At 37.3% G+C, this 14585-nt stretch overlaps 1 protein-coding gene across 3 annotated transcripts in view; it reads right to left on the minus strand.

Moving 5' to 3' along the window:
* Window positions 1-9940: 9940 nt before the first annotated feature.
* The window catches only part of YTHDF3 (YTH N6-methyladenosine RNA binding protein 3), a 39709-nt gene continuing 35064 nt past the window's right edge, over window positions 9941-14585 (minus strand). For all 3 annotated transcript variants that reach the window (XM_046011156.1, XM_046011147.1, XM_046011138.1), the window contains one exon: window positions 9941-13058. In XM_046011156.1, coding sequence (XP_045867112.1) covers window positions 13035-13058 — 24 coding nt within the window. In that variant the 3' untranslated portion in view covers window positions 9941-13034. The remainder of the gene's footprint in view (window positions 13059-14585) is intronic.

The raw sequence follows: 14585 nt of genomic DNA on the forward strand, positions 1-14585 counted from the left end.
CCACATACTTCATGCCCAGAGGGAGAAATTTCTAGAAGAAGAATTGAAAGTAGTATTGAAAGCAGAAAGATTATGGGTTTGGAGTGGGGGGTACACTTAGGCTGAGGATCCACTAAGGAGGCACCAGGACAGCTGGTCGTGTCGGAAAGACAAAAGCATCAAGAGCAGAAGTAGATCATAAACACAGATGTGACCTAAAGAAGATTGTGACAAAGCCCGAAGCAAACTTTTTGCCCATCCATTTCATCCCCATCCACCACATACTACATACACGCATGAACGCACACAGCAGCCCTAGTCCCAGGTGTAACGGTCCTCCATTCTAATGAGTTTTTCATATAGTGCTGAGAATTTTTAACCCTTCCACATCTCCTATGCCATCCCATATAACTGAAGCCAGGCAGAGCAACAGGGATCATACAAGCAATCCCTGGAAAGACTTTTGAAACCCAACAGAGGTCCCAGGAAGTCAGACAAAAACACCATGTGGGACAATGACATGTAGATCAGCTGACCTTGACGACCCAGATTCATAGTAAGCAGACTCGTTTCTAAAACTACCACCATAAAACCATCATTATTTTATAGCTCAACCACTTTTATAGGAATTCTAGGGATAGTAAGGGAATTGAAAGAGGGGGAGAGCGATACAAAAAAAAAAAAAGCTTCATTTTTTTGCAATCCCCCAAACTGCATATACATCCTTCGGTATGATAAAAGTTTTCCTGCATATTTATATTGAGATGAGAAAGCCTAAGTCAAAATATTATAGTTTAAAGAAAAACAAAAAAACCTCAACCAGGGCAATGGAAAAGTGTAATCAAACCTCAATAGCTCCCTCTGCTGTCATTTTGGATAATTCCAAAAATGCTTTTATCTTTGTTTTATTTTGTAATTATTCACTTTGGAACCCCTTTAAACTGGGTAGCCTCAGAGTCAGTTGATAAAATCCTTACCACTTTGTCTACAGTTGAAAGCATCCCTCCTGTGCCACGAATAATGATCATTGCATGATCCAACCTCTTCTAAATGGTAGAGGGGTTACTGTCACCGGAAGAAGTGTTTACATTTCTGAAGTAAAAAGCGATATACATGCTTCCATAACACGGAAACACTCGTCTCTAAAAGTAAGACTAATTTTTAACAATGCAATATTTAACGTTTCACTTGGGCGGGCAATTTTTGGTCAAGGGGAAGCTGAAGAGGCTTTGAAGAAGATCTACAGTTGGATGCAAAGAAGGAGAGAGACAGTAACCGAATTAGGAAAAGAACATGATCTTCCACATGTGGGCAGCCAGGACCGCAGGAGGGAGAAGAGGGAGGGAAGAGGAAAAGCCGGAAAAGTTGCGGGCTTCAAGATGTCATGCACTGTGCCTATCCATTTCATTCTCCAACAAATCTGTGAGAATATTTCTCATTTTACAAGTAAGAAAATGGACAGCTGGATTTAATCGTTTGGTCAGTCGACTAAGAGAACTATGTGAAAGGTTTGGGACCAGATTTAGAAGTGTTTGGCTTTGAAGCGGAAATGAGAAACTCTGGGCTTGAAGTCCTAGTTGTCTCACTCTCTAGGATCTTAGAAAAATCAGAGACTTCCAGCCTGTTCCTTCATCTGTAAACTGTGATTGAATCACCTTCCAGATCCCTTCCAGCAGTCTGAATGATCTCAGATAAATCACTGGATTCCCACACCTTATCTGACCCAGAGAAAATCCAGTTTAAATTAGAATTGAAAGCAATTTTGGATAAAAGAAAGGAAGGAAGGAAAGAAGGAAGGAAGGAAGGAAGGAAGGGAGGGAGGAAAGGAAGCTGTTCTCCAAAGCAGTTAGAGAGAATACTGAAGGTAAATGGGGATATTATCAAGCAGTCAACTTGTTCCTTGATAAGGAAAATGAATGTCACATACCTTTTTTTTTTTTTTTTTTTAAAGATTTTATTTGTTTATTTGACAGGCAGAGATCAGAAGTAGGCAGAGAGGCAGGCAGAGAGAGAGAGGAAGCAGGCTCCCTGCCTAGCAGAGAGACCCTGGGATCATGACCTGAGCCAAAGGCAGAGGCTTTAACCCACTGAGCCACCCAGGCGCCCCTCACATAGCTTTTTTCAAGCAGTAATTAACAGCACCAACTTTCTCCTACTCTGTGCATCCCCAGCTCAGAGGCTGACTTCCAGTTCCCAGGAAATGAAGGCCACCACTGCAGCAGTGATGGCGATGGGCGCCTTCCTCAATCTAAGAACAGACTTGGAGGAGTGAGTGACTCATCAGTCAATAGCTCTTGAGCACTTCCTTTGCTGGGCAGGGTTTAGGGCTATAAAGAAGACTAAGTCCCTTAACCTTGTGAATATCACACTTTACAGAACAAAGACCATACACAGAAAAATTTAGATAAGTTCTAGGAAGAAAATGGGAGGTAAGACAATAGTATAACAGAGTAACTACTTCAGATATGGCGATGAGGGACTTACTATTTAAAACTTCTTGCAGCGGAGAAGAGAGAAAATATCAATACAGGCAGGGAACAGAAGGACTTGGAGGTAGCAATGCATCTTGGGTTTGTGGGGGGACAAAAAGCCAGTGTGGCTGGAGCAGAGTGACAGGGCAGAAAGAACTGATTACTCAGCAATGTCTCTGGCTCTAAATCGGTGAAACGGGGAGAAGAGCAGAGGCCAAGCACAGTGAGGAAATGACTGCATGGGAAGGTGGGGTTTAGCGCAGACAAGTAAGGAAGACCCAGGATGAAAACAAACATTTCCCTTCAGACACAAGTATCCTCATAAAAATTCCTTATGCATACATATCAATACTAATTTCATGGCACAAATCAAAACTAATTTTTGGTTAAACCATTCCTGTTCTTATTTTCCTAGGCAATAAAGTATCAGATAAGACGAGGAAATACGATGTTTAAAAAAGTGCAGCGGGGGTACCTGGCTGGCTCAGTCGTTAACCATCTGCCTTGGGCTCAGATCATGATTCCAGGGTCCTAGGATCAAGCCCCACATCGGGCTCCCTGCTCAGCGGGAAGCCTGCCTCTCCCTTTCCCACTCCCCCTACTTGTGTTCCCTCTCTCGCTGTGTCTCTCTGTCAAATAAATTAAAAAAAAAAAAAAATTTAAGTGCAGTGATGACCAAAAGCTAATGAATCAATAGACCCCTTGTAATGAATCTGCTGAGATGTGTTTTTGACTTTATGTTCACAGATCAAAAAGGAAAAAAACTGGTATGCACCTGCAGGAAGGTAAGGGGCCCTGGGAGTGTGTATGGTGGGAAGTTGCCAAAACAGAACTCGACAGATCTTGTTAAGGATACCCATTCACTCAGTGGAGTATGAACACCCCCAGTCCATCAACGAAGTGTGCCCCAGAGGAGTGGTGCCCCAAGGGGTCTGCAGTACCCAAATATATTCATAATCACACTAAGACTTTTCCTCTCATTCTCTCAGGAGGGCACAAGTCCAGTTTTCCAGATTACATGGGAAGTGATACTTCAAAGACTGAACACAAGAAGTGTTTGGGGTTTAACTTCCAGTATGGTGACTATTAAGATACAAGCCACATGAACAAAAGCTCTTTGGACTCCTCAATAATTTGTGTGTGATGGGGTCTTGAGACTAAAGTGTTTTGAGTACTGCTATCCAACCTGTTAATAGATTTGACATTATTAATATTACATATTGTGAATATTATATATTACAAATGGGACATTTATTGGTGGTAGATTTATTATTAATAAATTACTGGAGAGTCCAGTAAGTACTGGGAAGTGGATCCACTCTAAGGTGGTAAATAATCTGTGTGTCTACTGTGAGTTTGTGCAAAGCTCCTGAATGGTGTAAAAAAAAAAAAAAAAAGATGCACAATAATGAAACATCTGAGATTTTCCTTGAAACTAGTAAAGACCTCATTGTGAATAGAAGAGTGTCCTCAAACAACTATAAACATGAACTAGAGAAGATGGGTAACTACCTGTAAATAAAACTTGGTATTGATTGGTCTTTTAAAAATTTGAACCTTTGAGAGAAAGCTGTTCAAAAGGTCTTTTGTAAAATCATTTAATCCAGTTGAAAATAAATACTAATGTGAATAAGTAGTTTATTTCATTTATAAGCTATAAGAAAGCACTCTATCAGTTTTTCATTTGTTTTTAAGGTGTAACCTCTCAAATATTGCCTGGACAGCAGTAAAAATCAACAAGCAAAATCAAAATGAAAAAAAAAATAAGCCTATCTGGAAAGCCAAAGCTACATAATTCCGAAATAGCTACTTAATGCTGACTTTTTCTTCATTTTTTCCTTATTAAAAGGGAGTAATGGGGGGAACCATCAGTTTACGTAAGCTCTTAGAAAGGAAACAAGTGCCTTTCTTCCCAAAAGAGAAGTGGTTTACTCAAGGCAACTTCCAAGACTTGACAAGAGTTCTGTGGCTGTCAATGCAGATACCAGTAATTGTTACTGGGTGTATGTCTTCTTTCCAGCATTTCATACAGAAAACATTTCTTACACTTTAGGTATTTGAAATAAATATGTAAGTGCTAGCCCATTCCATTTTCTAAGTGATATGAATACTTCTTTCTCTTTATTAAATTTATTTGCAAGATATCATAACAGCTTATCATTACACATGTACACAAGCAGCCGCATGCAGAAAACGGTTAACTTGTTTAATGCAGAGGCAAAAAAGTTTTTGGACTTTAAAAGAATAATTTAGGTTAAAAATCTTAAAAATGAACAGTGTTAAATAATGAAACTGGTGTTAGTTAAGGAATGGATTCATAAGAAGTGATACAAACAAACTTGAAGCATTGTAATTTAAAAGAGATGTATACTTTAATTCACCAATTATTTGATATATGTCCAAGACTTTTTGTTTGGATAGCAATCTGGTGATGCAAGTTCCCTGATGTCTTTCTTCTATGAACCATGCCTCACCTTTAATGCATCACCTAAGATTTCCCACCGGAGTGAGAACTGAAGATACGTTCATACACTGTGTGTAAACTTGCACATTTTTCTGACTTTGCTGACAAGTGCTTACAGTTTTCTGATCTACACCTTAGACAACTCACCTCTGGCAGTATTTCCAAAGCTGCCAATTTACGTTTTCATAGAAACAACTCATTCAGTCACATTTTATCAGTTTACATATTTAAATTTCACAATAAAATAAACAAGTACAACTGGAATCAGTGAGTTTAGACAGAAGCCCAGATGACCCTTGGGCAGCATACACACATGGACAAACTACAGAATAGCCACGAGATGCACGAACCGAGTGTGCTCCAGGCACCAGGTGCTTCACAGGGGGGGATGCAAGTCAGTTCATACACCAAGCCCAAGCACAAATAACACACTTAGTATCTTAGTTGGAGATCATAGCTTCAATATTAGCATGCAATGATATCGTGTTAAAGTTCCACTTGTAAAGTTTTTACCTCAAGATAGCTTTCTTTCAAATACATACTTGAAGGGTTAAAACCACCATCTTGTTTCGTCGATGTCAAACACCTCTTGCTTCTAAATTGCACAGTATGCTGATGAAACAAGGAGGTAACACATACACATTAGTGTTTTCATTCTAAATTGTTACCATTCATGATGAAGCCCTTACTATTTATTAATGATAGTTAATTTGTATTTTGGCACCCACAAAATGGAGGCTACCCCAGTGGCCAGGCTGTGAGGAAACTGAACCTAAGTCGGCCTGCACTTAGACCTGAGATACCTGTCAAGGAAACCGCACACACACCAATCACAGTCCTCCAACTCAACCAAGCTAGCTCACCTTACCCTAGAAAAAAGGATCTGCTAACCGGTCATGACCTGTTTCCCTCCTGCCTCCTCTAGCATTCTGTAAAATTGGCACTTGCCCAAAATCCTTCAGGAAGCGTGCTCCGCTGCTTGGGAGGCACTGTACTGCCTAATCCATGGATTATTTTTCCTTGAATAAAAGGCATCAAACTCATTACTACATTGTTTTAGCTTTGTCATTGAGTACTAACACACTTAAATGGTATCAGTATCAAGGAGTGTCTGTAACAAAGCAAAAAAACTTCTTAGGATCTAATTTTCATCTTTGGCTTTAGTGTTCTTCTATTGTTTATAGGTTTTCTTATGTTATTCCCTCATATTTGCTTTCCTTTTGGTCTAATTTGCCTTTGGTTCTGCCATCTGCTCTGCTCTAGCCAGATAGAAACTAATTTTATATTGTTACATTTTACTTATTTAGAAAAAGTATGGCTGACAGTTAAAACTCTGGAAACCAAAAGTTGGCAAAACAAAGATAAATGATAATTTAAGCTTTATTCAGGAAGTGACTGTTCTCAGGATCTCAGTAATAGAACATTATGAATTGAAAGTAATCAGTTTTCTACAACCTCTAAACTGCATTAACATGCAGTGAAGATTTACCCTGAGAAATCTTCAATGGTAATCAATAAATTCTAAATTCTCCTAATTCTCTAAATTCTAAATAAAAAAGAACAGTTAACATTTGAAGATTTGCCACAGGTCCAGGGATTGTGCTAAGCACTTTCTGGATGTTACCACATTTAATCCTCCTGGAAAAGGATCTATTTTCATTCTTTTAATTTTTTAATTGATGAGAAAATCTAGGCTTGGATCTGGTTTAATCCAAGAATTTAAGGACAAGTCTGTAGGCCTCCAAAGTCCATGCTCTTTGCCAGAATATTATACAGCAGACTCAGAAGTTATTTCAAAAGAATTCCATCAAAAGACAGATGCCAAACTATTTAAATCACCCTTTCTTTTTAATGGAAAGAAGCACTGTACCTAACTATTCAGCTCTGAACTCGGGGCTTTCAACCCAGCCAAATCTGAATTTGTTCAGATTTGACCATCTGTTCTTACTTACACATAAGATCAAGATATCTTGCCTTCATCTAAATCTCCTTTATTAAGATTTATTTAAGGGGCACCTGGGTGGTTCGGTGGGTTAGGCCTCTGCCTTTGGATCGGGTCACGATCTCGGGGTCCTGGGATCGAGCCCCACATCGGGCTCTCTGCTCAATGAGGAGCCTGCTTCTCCCTCTCTCTGCCTGCCCACTTGTGATCTCTGCCAAATCAATAAAAATCTTTTTAAAAAATTATTTATCTTCAATCCCTTTATTAAAATCGTCATTCTATACACAGATTTAGAACTCAGGGAGTAGGTATGAATTAGAATTCCTCCACTGGAATTCCTCCAATATACAACTGTTCTATTGAAAAAAGGAGAAAGTGGAAGGAAAGTTCTAAAATGATACATGCAAAAAGGAAAATGTATTGACACAGCCTGCTGGCATGACTAAGTAGTAATAAAATATATTCTTATATTCTTCTTCAAAAATACAAGGATAAGGGGGAACACAACTGTCCACTGAAGTGTAGACTATGATTCTTCAGGAGCACAGTTCAGCAAGGAGAAAGAGTGACTTTACAATGGAGAAACAGCACCTCGGTCAGGTGACCAAGGTCAACATCAACGAGCATATGCTGGGGCTATGCATCTTCGATATGATGTGATAGAAATGGCAATTTCCCTATGGGGTATTCCCCCTCCCAAAACTCATAACCTCAGTCAAATCCTAAGAAAATTGCGAGATAAAATTCCAGAGAGGCATTCTACAAAATATCTGACCAGTACCCAGAACTGTCAAGATCTTCAAAAATAAGTCCAAGAAACCACCAGCCAAGAGGAACCTATGAAGACATGGTCAACTAAAGGTAATGTGTTAGCCTCGATGGCAACCCAGATTAGAAAATGGACATTAGGTAAAACTTTAAAAATCTCAAGCAAATGCCTTCGGCTCGGGTCATGATCTCAGGGTCCTGGGATTGAGTCCCGCGTCGGGCTCTCTGCTCAGCGGGGAGCCTGCTTCCCTCTCTCTCTCTCTGCCTGCCTCTCTGCCTACCTGTGATCTCTCTCTGTCGAATAAATAAATAAAATCTTTAAAAAAAAAAAAAATCTCAAGCAAAGTATGATAATATACCATCAAAATCGGGTCTATTAATTGTTAACAAACATACCATATTAATGTAAGATGTTAATAAGGAAAGCTGGGTGCAAGGTATATGGGATCTCTGTACCATCTCCCCAACTTTTCTGTAAAACTATTCTAAAAAAAACTGCATTAAAAAAATCCATAAGGGGCTATCTATCGTTTGCTTGTCCATGCGTCTCGGTCCCATATTGGAACAAAAAACTTTGGATTTCTTTGGAACACATTCCCTTGTCTCTTTTTAGCAATACTATGGAAAAGATGGAGATTTTGTACCACTGAACTTCAAAATTTACTGAAGGGAAGCAGTGGTCATATTCCCATCAAATAAAATGAATAAAATCTAATTTGGGGTCTTCATTACTTATATTCTGAAAATAAAGGATGACTATTAAAAATTATATTGGTTTCCAAACTTTTCAAAAGACCGAACATTCACCACTGCTAGAATAAGTCACAGTGTACAAAGCTATTGAAATCATAAATTATAGAGGTGAGTGGGTGGCTCAGGTCATGGTCTCAGGGGTCCCAGGACTGAGCCCCGCACCAGGTTCCCTGCTCAGCGGAGAGTCTTCTCCCTCTGCCCTTCCTTGTGCTGTCTCAAATAAATAAATAAAATCTTTTAAAAAATCATGAAACTTCAGAACTTGGAGGTATTCTATACTAATCTCTTGGTAAGTGCACTGAAACAAAGGAAATTTGCTCAGTATCAACCTACCAGTTAGAAGTAACTCAAAGTCTGGTCTTTCAACTTTCATTTCTAAGATCTTCAGCTATACAATAATTCCATTCTGATTACAGACATGTCAGATAGAGCCAATACTGTTTCTAAACAACATTCTAATATCTACATCCCTAAGCATGTTCTATGTAAGGGGTATTCTTTTGACGCGCAAGTGGGGTGGCAGGAAGGGATGAGGAACCGGTCAGTGTTATGAACTGCACTTGTATCTTCCTTGCATTCCAAGTTTTACAAAAATAGTGTTTTCATTTACATTTAGTCCCAATGCTGCACAGGCAACTCAAACTAGAGAGTAGACAAATTCTGAACTTAGTGCAGTATTTTAAAAATAAACTGTATTTAAACTGCTACTACCACATGTAGGTGATACATAGTTCTACTTTTCACTAGTACACCAAAAGGAATGAGAAAAGAGTACACCTCAACATCATGCAATTACAAGTATTGTAATTAGAAAGCCTTGAGTTAGTCTGTTAACTTCGGACTACAAGAATATTTTAGTTCCTAGACTAGACTTACTAAACCTAGCATCACTAAGCAAAATAAAGCCAGGCAGGTAAGAATTAGGGTCCCAACAACAAATGAGTAGCCTTGAATATAAATATGCTGATGAGATGCAAACCCTCCCTTTAGGAAATGACCAGTAAAAAGGTTTCTGATGATGCCAGTGTGGGACATCTGAGGTGAATCTGTTAAACTGTGCCCCCATCACATGCCATCAATGTTCTACACATCTAAATTGTGACAGCACAAAACTTTTTAGTTTCTTCCCCCATCAGAACAAGTACCTTAGAGCCCAGCCAATAATCAATGCACCAGCCAGATTCATCACAATCTACATAAACTCTATCTATCCCAAAGGATAACACACAGACTGTTAGAAAAGCATTCCTTGGTACCAAGAATGGGGGATTAGGGTTATTAGACAGCTGGTACCACAACTTCCTCCTATTACATGAAAACAAATAGGCCTCTTCCTCTTTTGCTCTAAGTTTAGTATTAAGAGCATGTAATCGAATAAGCTCACTGGAGTGGATAAAGATTAGGATAAACTGTTATCCCCCTCTCTTTAATTTCCCCAGTTAATTTAAATGGCCAGCTAAAACAAGCGATACAAATTTGTACTCGAGAGAACCGTCAATCAGGAAATCCATAATAGGGCAGGCAATACATATTTTTGAAGATAAAATGGAAAAAACACAGATATGAGTGAACAATTTTTATTGAAACCCTCAAAGATTAAAGAGGACCAAATGGTGAGTTTGGGTACCATAACAGAAAATCTCACCTAACTGTACCATCATTCACAGGAATGAACAAACCCAAACACGACAAAATTCAATTTCTCATGTAATTGCTACAAGTGAATGTAAATGAACTAATCATTTTATCATAACCTTTCTTTAATCATACGAAAAAGAAGGGAATTTACATGGCATAACAAAAGATATGCAAAACTTAATGAAAACACAATTCTCTTAAGTTTTTCAAACTTATTTTTATAGGATGCAGAATGCACTTGAAATGATTAAATGATTTAAGCTGATTCTTTTTTATTGCAAACTGTTTTAACATCAGCTTAACCCCCATGCATGGTATTCAAAAAGAACACAGCTTTTTAATTAGAAAGATCACTCGAGTTAAAATGAGGAATTAAGTACTAAAAATTAGGAAAAGGCTGGGGTTTCTTCTGAAAGGAATCTTCAAGTACCAATATGTATAGAGAAAGAATACTAATTTTGGTTACATTTTCCCCCTTACTGTTAAATATACAAACTATAATACCTTTCAAAATAAAATACCCACATACGATAACTTTAATTAGAAACAGTCAAACCAGATCTTGGAAAAATATTAAGCAAGAAATTTACTGGGTCAATAATGTCTTAATTTGTGATTATTCCAACATTTGATGATGTGTCTCCTGCTGAAGAGCCCAGGTTCTCTTCCTTTTGGTCCCTACAGTTAAGAAATATTTAGTTAGTTGTGCTATTGAGACAATCTGTAATAATTTCACTTAGAGAAAAAAACTTTTTTGCCATACACTGACAGACCAAAGAGGAAGAGAAGGCAGGTGCTCTGAAGAAAACTTAAATGAGAAAAAAAATTACCAATTTTGAAAAAAGTTTTTTTGTTTTGTTGTTTTGTCCCCCCCACCCAAAGGAATGCTGCACCCATTTCACTTAATATTAGAAATCCAGGTTAAAGGCACTGGGATGTATTCCTCACCATGAATAGACTACTCAACTACATCTGACATCAGAGTCTGCTACTGCAATCAGCCTGCTTGCTGAGTGAGTGACACTTCTTACATAGAAACTTAATGTAAATTAAACAAGTTTGAATCCACTTATAATGTAACTAGTTTTATAAAAATATTCAGAGTCACTAATAAAGCACCAAGAAAAAGAGACCCTCAGAGAGAGGACTCAGACCCTTCCTACAAGGTCACCCCTTTACAGTTTTGTCTAATAGGACCTCCAGAATGACAACAGTCATCTTTGACATGTCCTACCTATATAATCTTAGGGATGTAGACCATTGCTATGGTGACTATACCCAAATGCCAATCTTCATTATAAATAGTTAAGAGACATGTTACAAGATTTCATGGCTTACTCTTAAAAAGGTAAAATAGGTGCAATTTTCCTTTAAGAAAGACTTTATTCTGTAATACACCATTAACATTTTGATGTTCCCTTCGGTAAACACTGATAAAACTACACTGGGACTACCAAAGAACTGTGAAGTAGCTAAAATTATTACAAATACTGTATTTTTTTCCACTTGAATACAGTATTTGTACATTTAAGAAAACATTGTACAAAAAAATTATATAAATGAAAGCCTCAAAGAAATATCTGTCACTAAATTTTTGAACTGAAGTGACCAAAGACCATAGTAAATGAAAACATTTCTAAACATGATGTAAACATAAATGGAGTAATGCAAAACATCAAGGTATTCAAATCTACTATATTGCTATTTTCACCCTTAATGTATCTTTCTACATAGTTTTCTCCTTTTGGAACAGTAATATAAGGGGCGGTACATTATCTTCATAACCTTATGCCACCAAATCAGTTAATACAGATGCTTGACACATTTAATTATACAAAATCAATTTGTTTCAAGTTACAAAATTAATGTTGATATGTAATTAATGAAAAAAAAATAAGATGTTAAAAAGATAACTATAAGAATACCCAGATATATGCTGTATTCCCATTTATATAGATCTGATCAATAAAACATCAACACATTCACTTAGATACTGATTTAATCCATGGATCAAGGCCATATTTTCAAAGTATTTTAAGGATGCCAGGACACTGCAAAAGCTGGAGAAAAGAGTTGAGGAATAGTATATGCTTGCTAAACAAGAACTATGTTTATTTAGCTAGTGAATACCTAGAGTAATAAATTTTTACTTCATGATAGCAATCAGGCTCGCAAACACCCAGAAATAGGAATTAAGGGTTTTAAATGTAGTTATAAAGGTCATAAAAAGTCTGATTAGACTGAGGTACATTTACTCAAAATTTTGAGATTCATTAAGTGGTAGCAAACAAAATAATTCCTCAGACAAATGCACATTTTTCAGTATACATATTATTGGGGGAAGGAGGGGAGAAGAATGTGCATTAATTGGTGAAATCCACCAAGCTGCATATCAATATTCTGTTACACCAAACAGTTTGAAGACAAGGGAAATGTTCTATAATTTCAGATTATGTTTCATTTGGCTAAAATAGAGCTTAAGGTTGCTTTGCCATATTAAAAGTTTACTACAATAATTTTTCACATAAACATTTAGACTTGAACTCCAGGACTAAATATGGCATGATTATTTTGCTTTTAATCTGTCAAATAGCTAAAAATTGACAATTTAAAAACTACAACAAAGAAAAAGTTGAAGCAGTGTGACTCTTACATCATTGAACCACTTCTAATGGTTAACTGTTAGTATTTAACAAATTCAAAGAGTTAATGAATCCTTGCATTCATTCAGTCTTCTGTGCCTTAGCTAGGATGCATAATTACAAAAGACAGCAGATACTGGTAAAAGCTTCAGGACAGAAAGTGCTTGACGAAGTTACAGTTCTCAAGTGTGTTTGGTGAGAGTATAAGGGCAGATGCGCTGATGAAAACCATTACAAGAAGAGTCAATTCTGTGTTAGAGTTCAAAGATGTCACCTTAAGCAGAAAAAAAGCTTTAATAATGTCTTCTTTGACTTATTAGGCATTTCCAGAGTCTACATCATTAGTGTTGTAATTCTAACAGGACATCTTCATATGGTTATTGTTTGTTTCTATTTCTCTCCTGAAAGAAAAACACAAAGAATTTTAATAAAATATTACCATTATTTAAAAATTTAAATTATTTGTACTATAATGCAAACCATCTTCATAAAAACTTCTTCAAATCCTAATTGGAGTAAGTAAAAAAGATTTACTACTACCGGCACACAACCACAGAGGGCTGATTACCATGAAACATTTCAAAATTAAGCAATCCAAACACAAAGACCTATTTCAGGAGCGTATGGCCCTCTCCACAGCCTTACCTTCCCAAGAAATTTTGTTTAAGAACAGAATATGGGGCGCCTGGGTGGCTCAGTGGGTTGGGCCGCTGCCTTCGGCTCAGGTCATGATCTCGGGGTCCTGGGATCGAGTCCCGCATCGGGCTCTCTGCTCTGCAGCGAGCCTGCTTCCCTCTCTCTCTCTCTGCCTGCCTCTCTGTCTACTTGTGATCTCTCTATGTCAAATAAATAAATAAAATCTTAAAAAAAAAAAAAAAAAAAAAAAAAACATGTTAAGAACAGAATATGAAATGTGTTTTTGGCCCTTCAATGAGTTTTTAATGGTGAGGTATTAAAACAGACTAAAAGGCCTCTGAAGCAATATGAAAACCATTGGCTAGGCAGAGTTAGGAGGAAAGGAAGAGTTGCATTAAATTGCATTCAAGCTGTATTACTTTAAGATTCTAGTAGTAACAAAAAATACTGTGAATCACAAACTTCCTCTATATCACATTCATCATATTGTAACTTTTCCCTATCAAGAAACATGATTACTTATTACTTCCTTTAAGTAGAAATCCCTTGAACAAAAATTAAACTGAGTGATGTTTTCTCAATGTTTATTAACCAAGTATTTATCTATAGTACTTCTGCCTGTGAAAAAAGGATGACCAGCGTTGTGCATGTCTATCAAGTGAACGCATCACGTAGTCTGTTTGCATCATCTTGTTTTATTATTTTTCAAGATTTTATTTATGTATTTTATTACAGAGAGAGAGCCACAAGCAGGGGGAGCAGGAGGGAGAGGGAGAAGCTGCTCCACACCAAGCAGGGAGCCCGATGCGCAGATGCACCACAGGACCCTGGGATCATGATTCAGCCAAAGGCAGATGCCTCACCGACTGAGCCATCCAAGTTCCCCTGTAAGTTTTTACTTTAAACAAGTTCACAGGTGATCCAGACACTGCTGGTCCAGAGAACACACTTTGAAAACCACCTGTGTCTAAACAAATTATAAGACTCACTCTGTTTTCTCTACTCCCATTTTATATTTCCAAGAGCATTACATGTTCTATAATAAAGATGAATGCACTTTGCAACTGGTCAAAATAAGTTCCCATCCTGTGACAACATCAGAAAACTGTACTTTACATTCCAAAGAGAACTTTTTAAATTCTTTGTTACTAAATTCCTTTCTTTTTTATTTTAATTTACTCCTAGAACTTGAAGAACAGTACTTTATACAGAAAGCTAATCAAATAAATGCCCTACCACATGATAGCTACAAATCATTTTATACACACATTATCAGTGAAAGACTCTGAAAT

This window comes from Meles meles, chromosome 1 (genome assembly GCF_922984935.1).
Source record: "Meles meles chromosome 1, mMelMel3.1 paternal haplotype, whole genome shotgun sequence".
In the NCBI taxonomy this organism is placed as follows: domain Eukaryota; kingdom Metazoa; phylum Chordata; class Mammalia; order Carnivora; family Mustelidae; genus Meles; species Meles meles.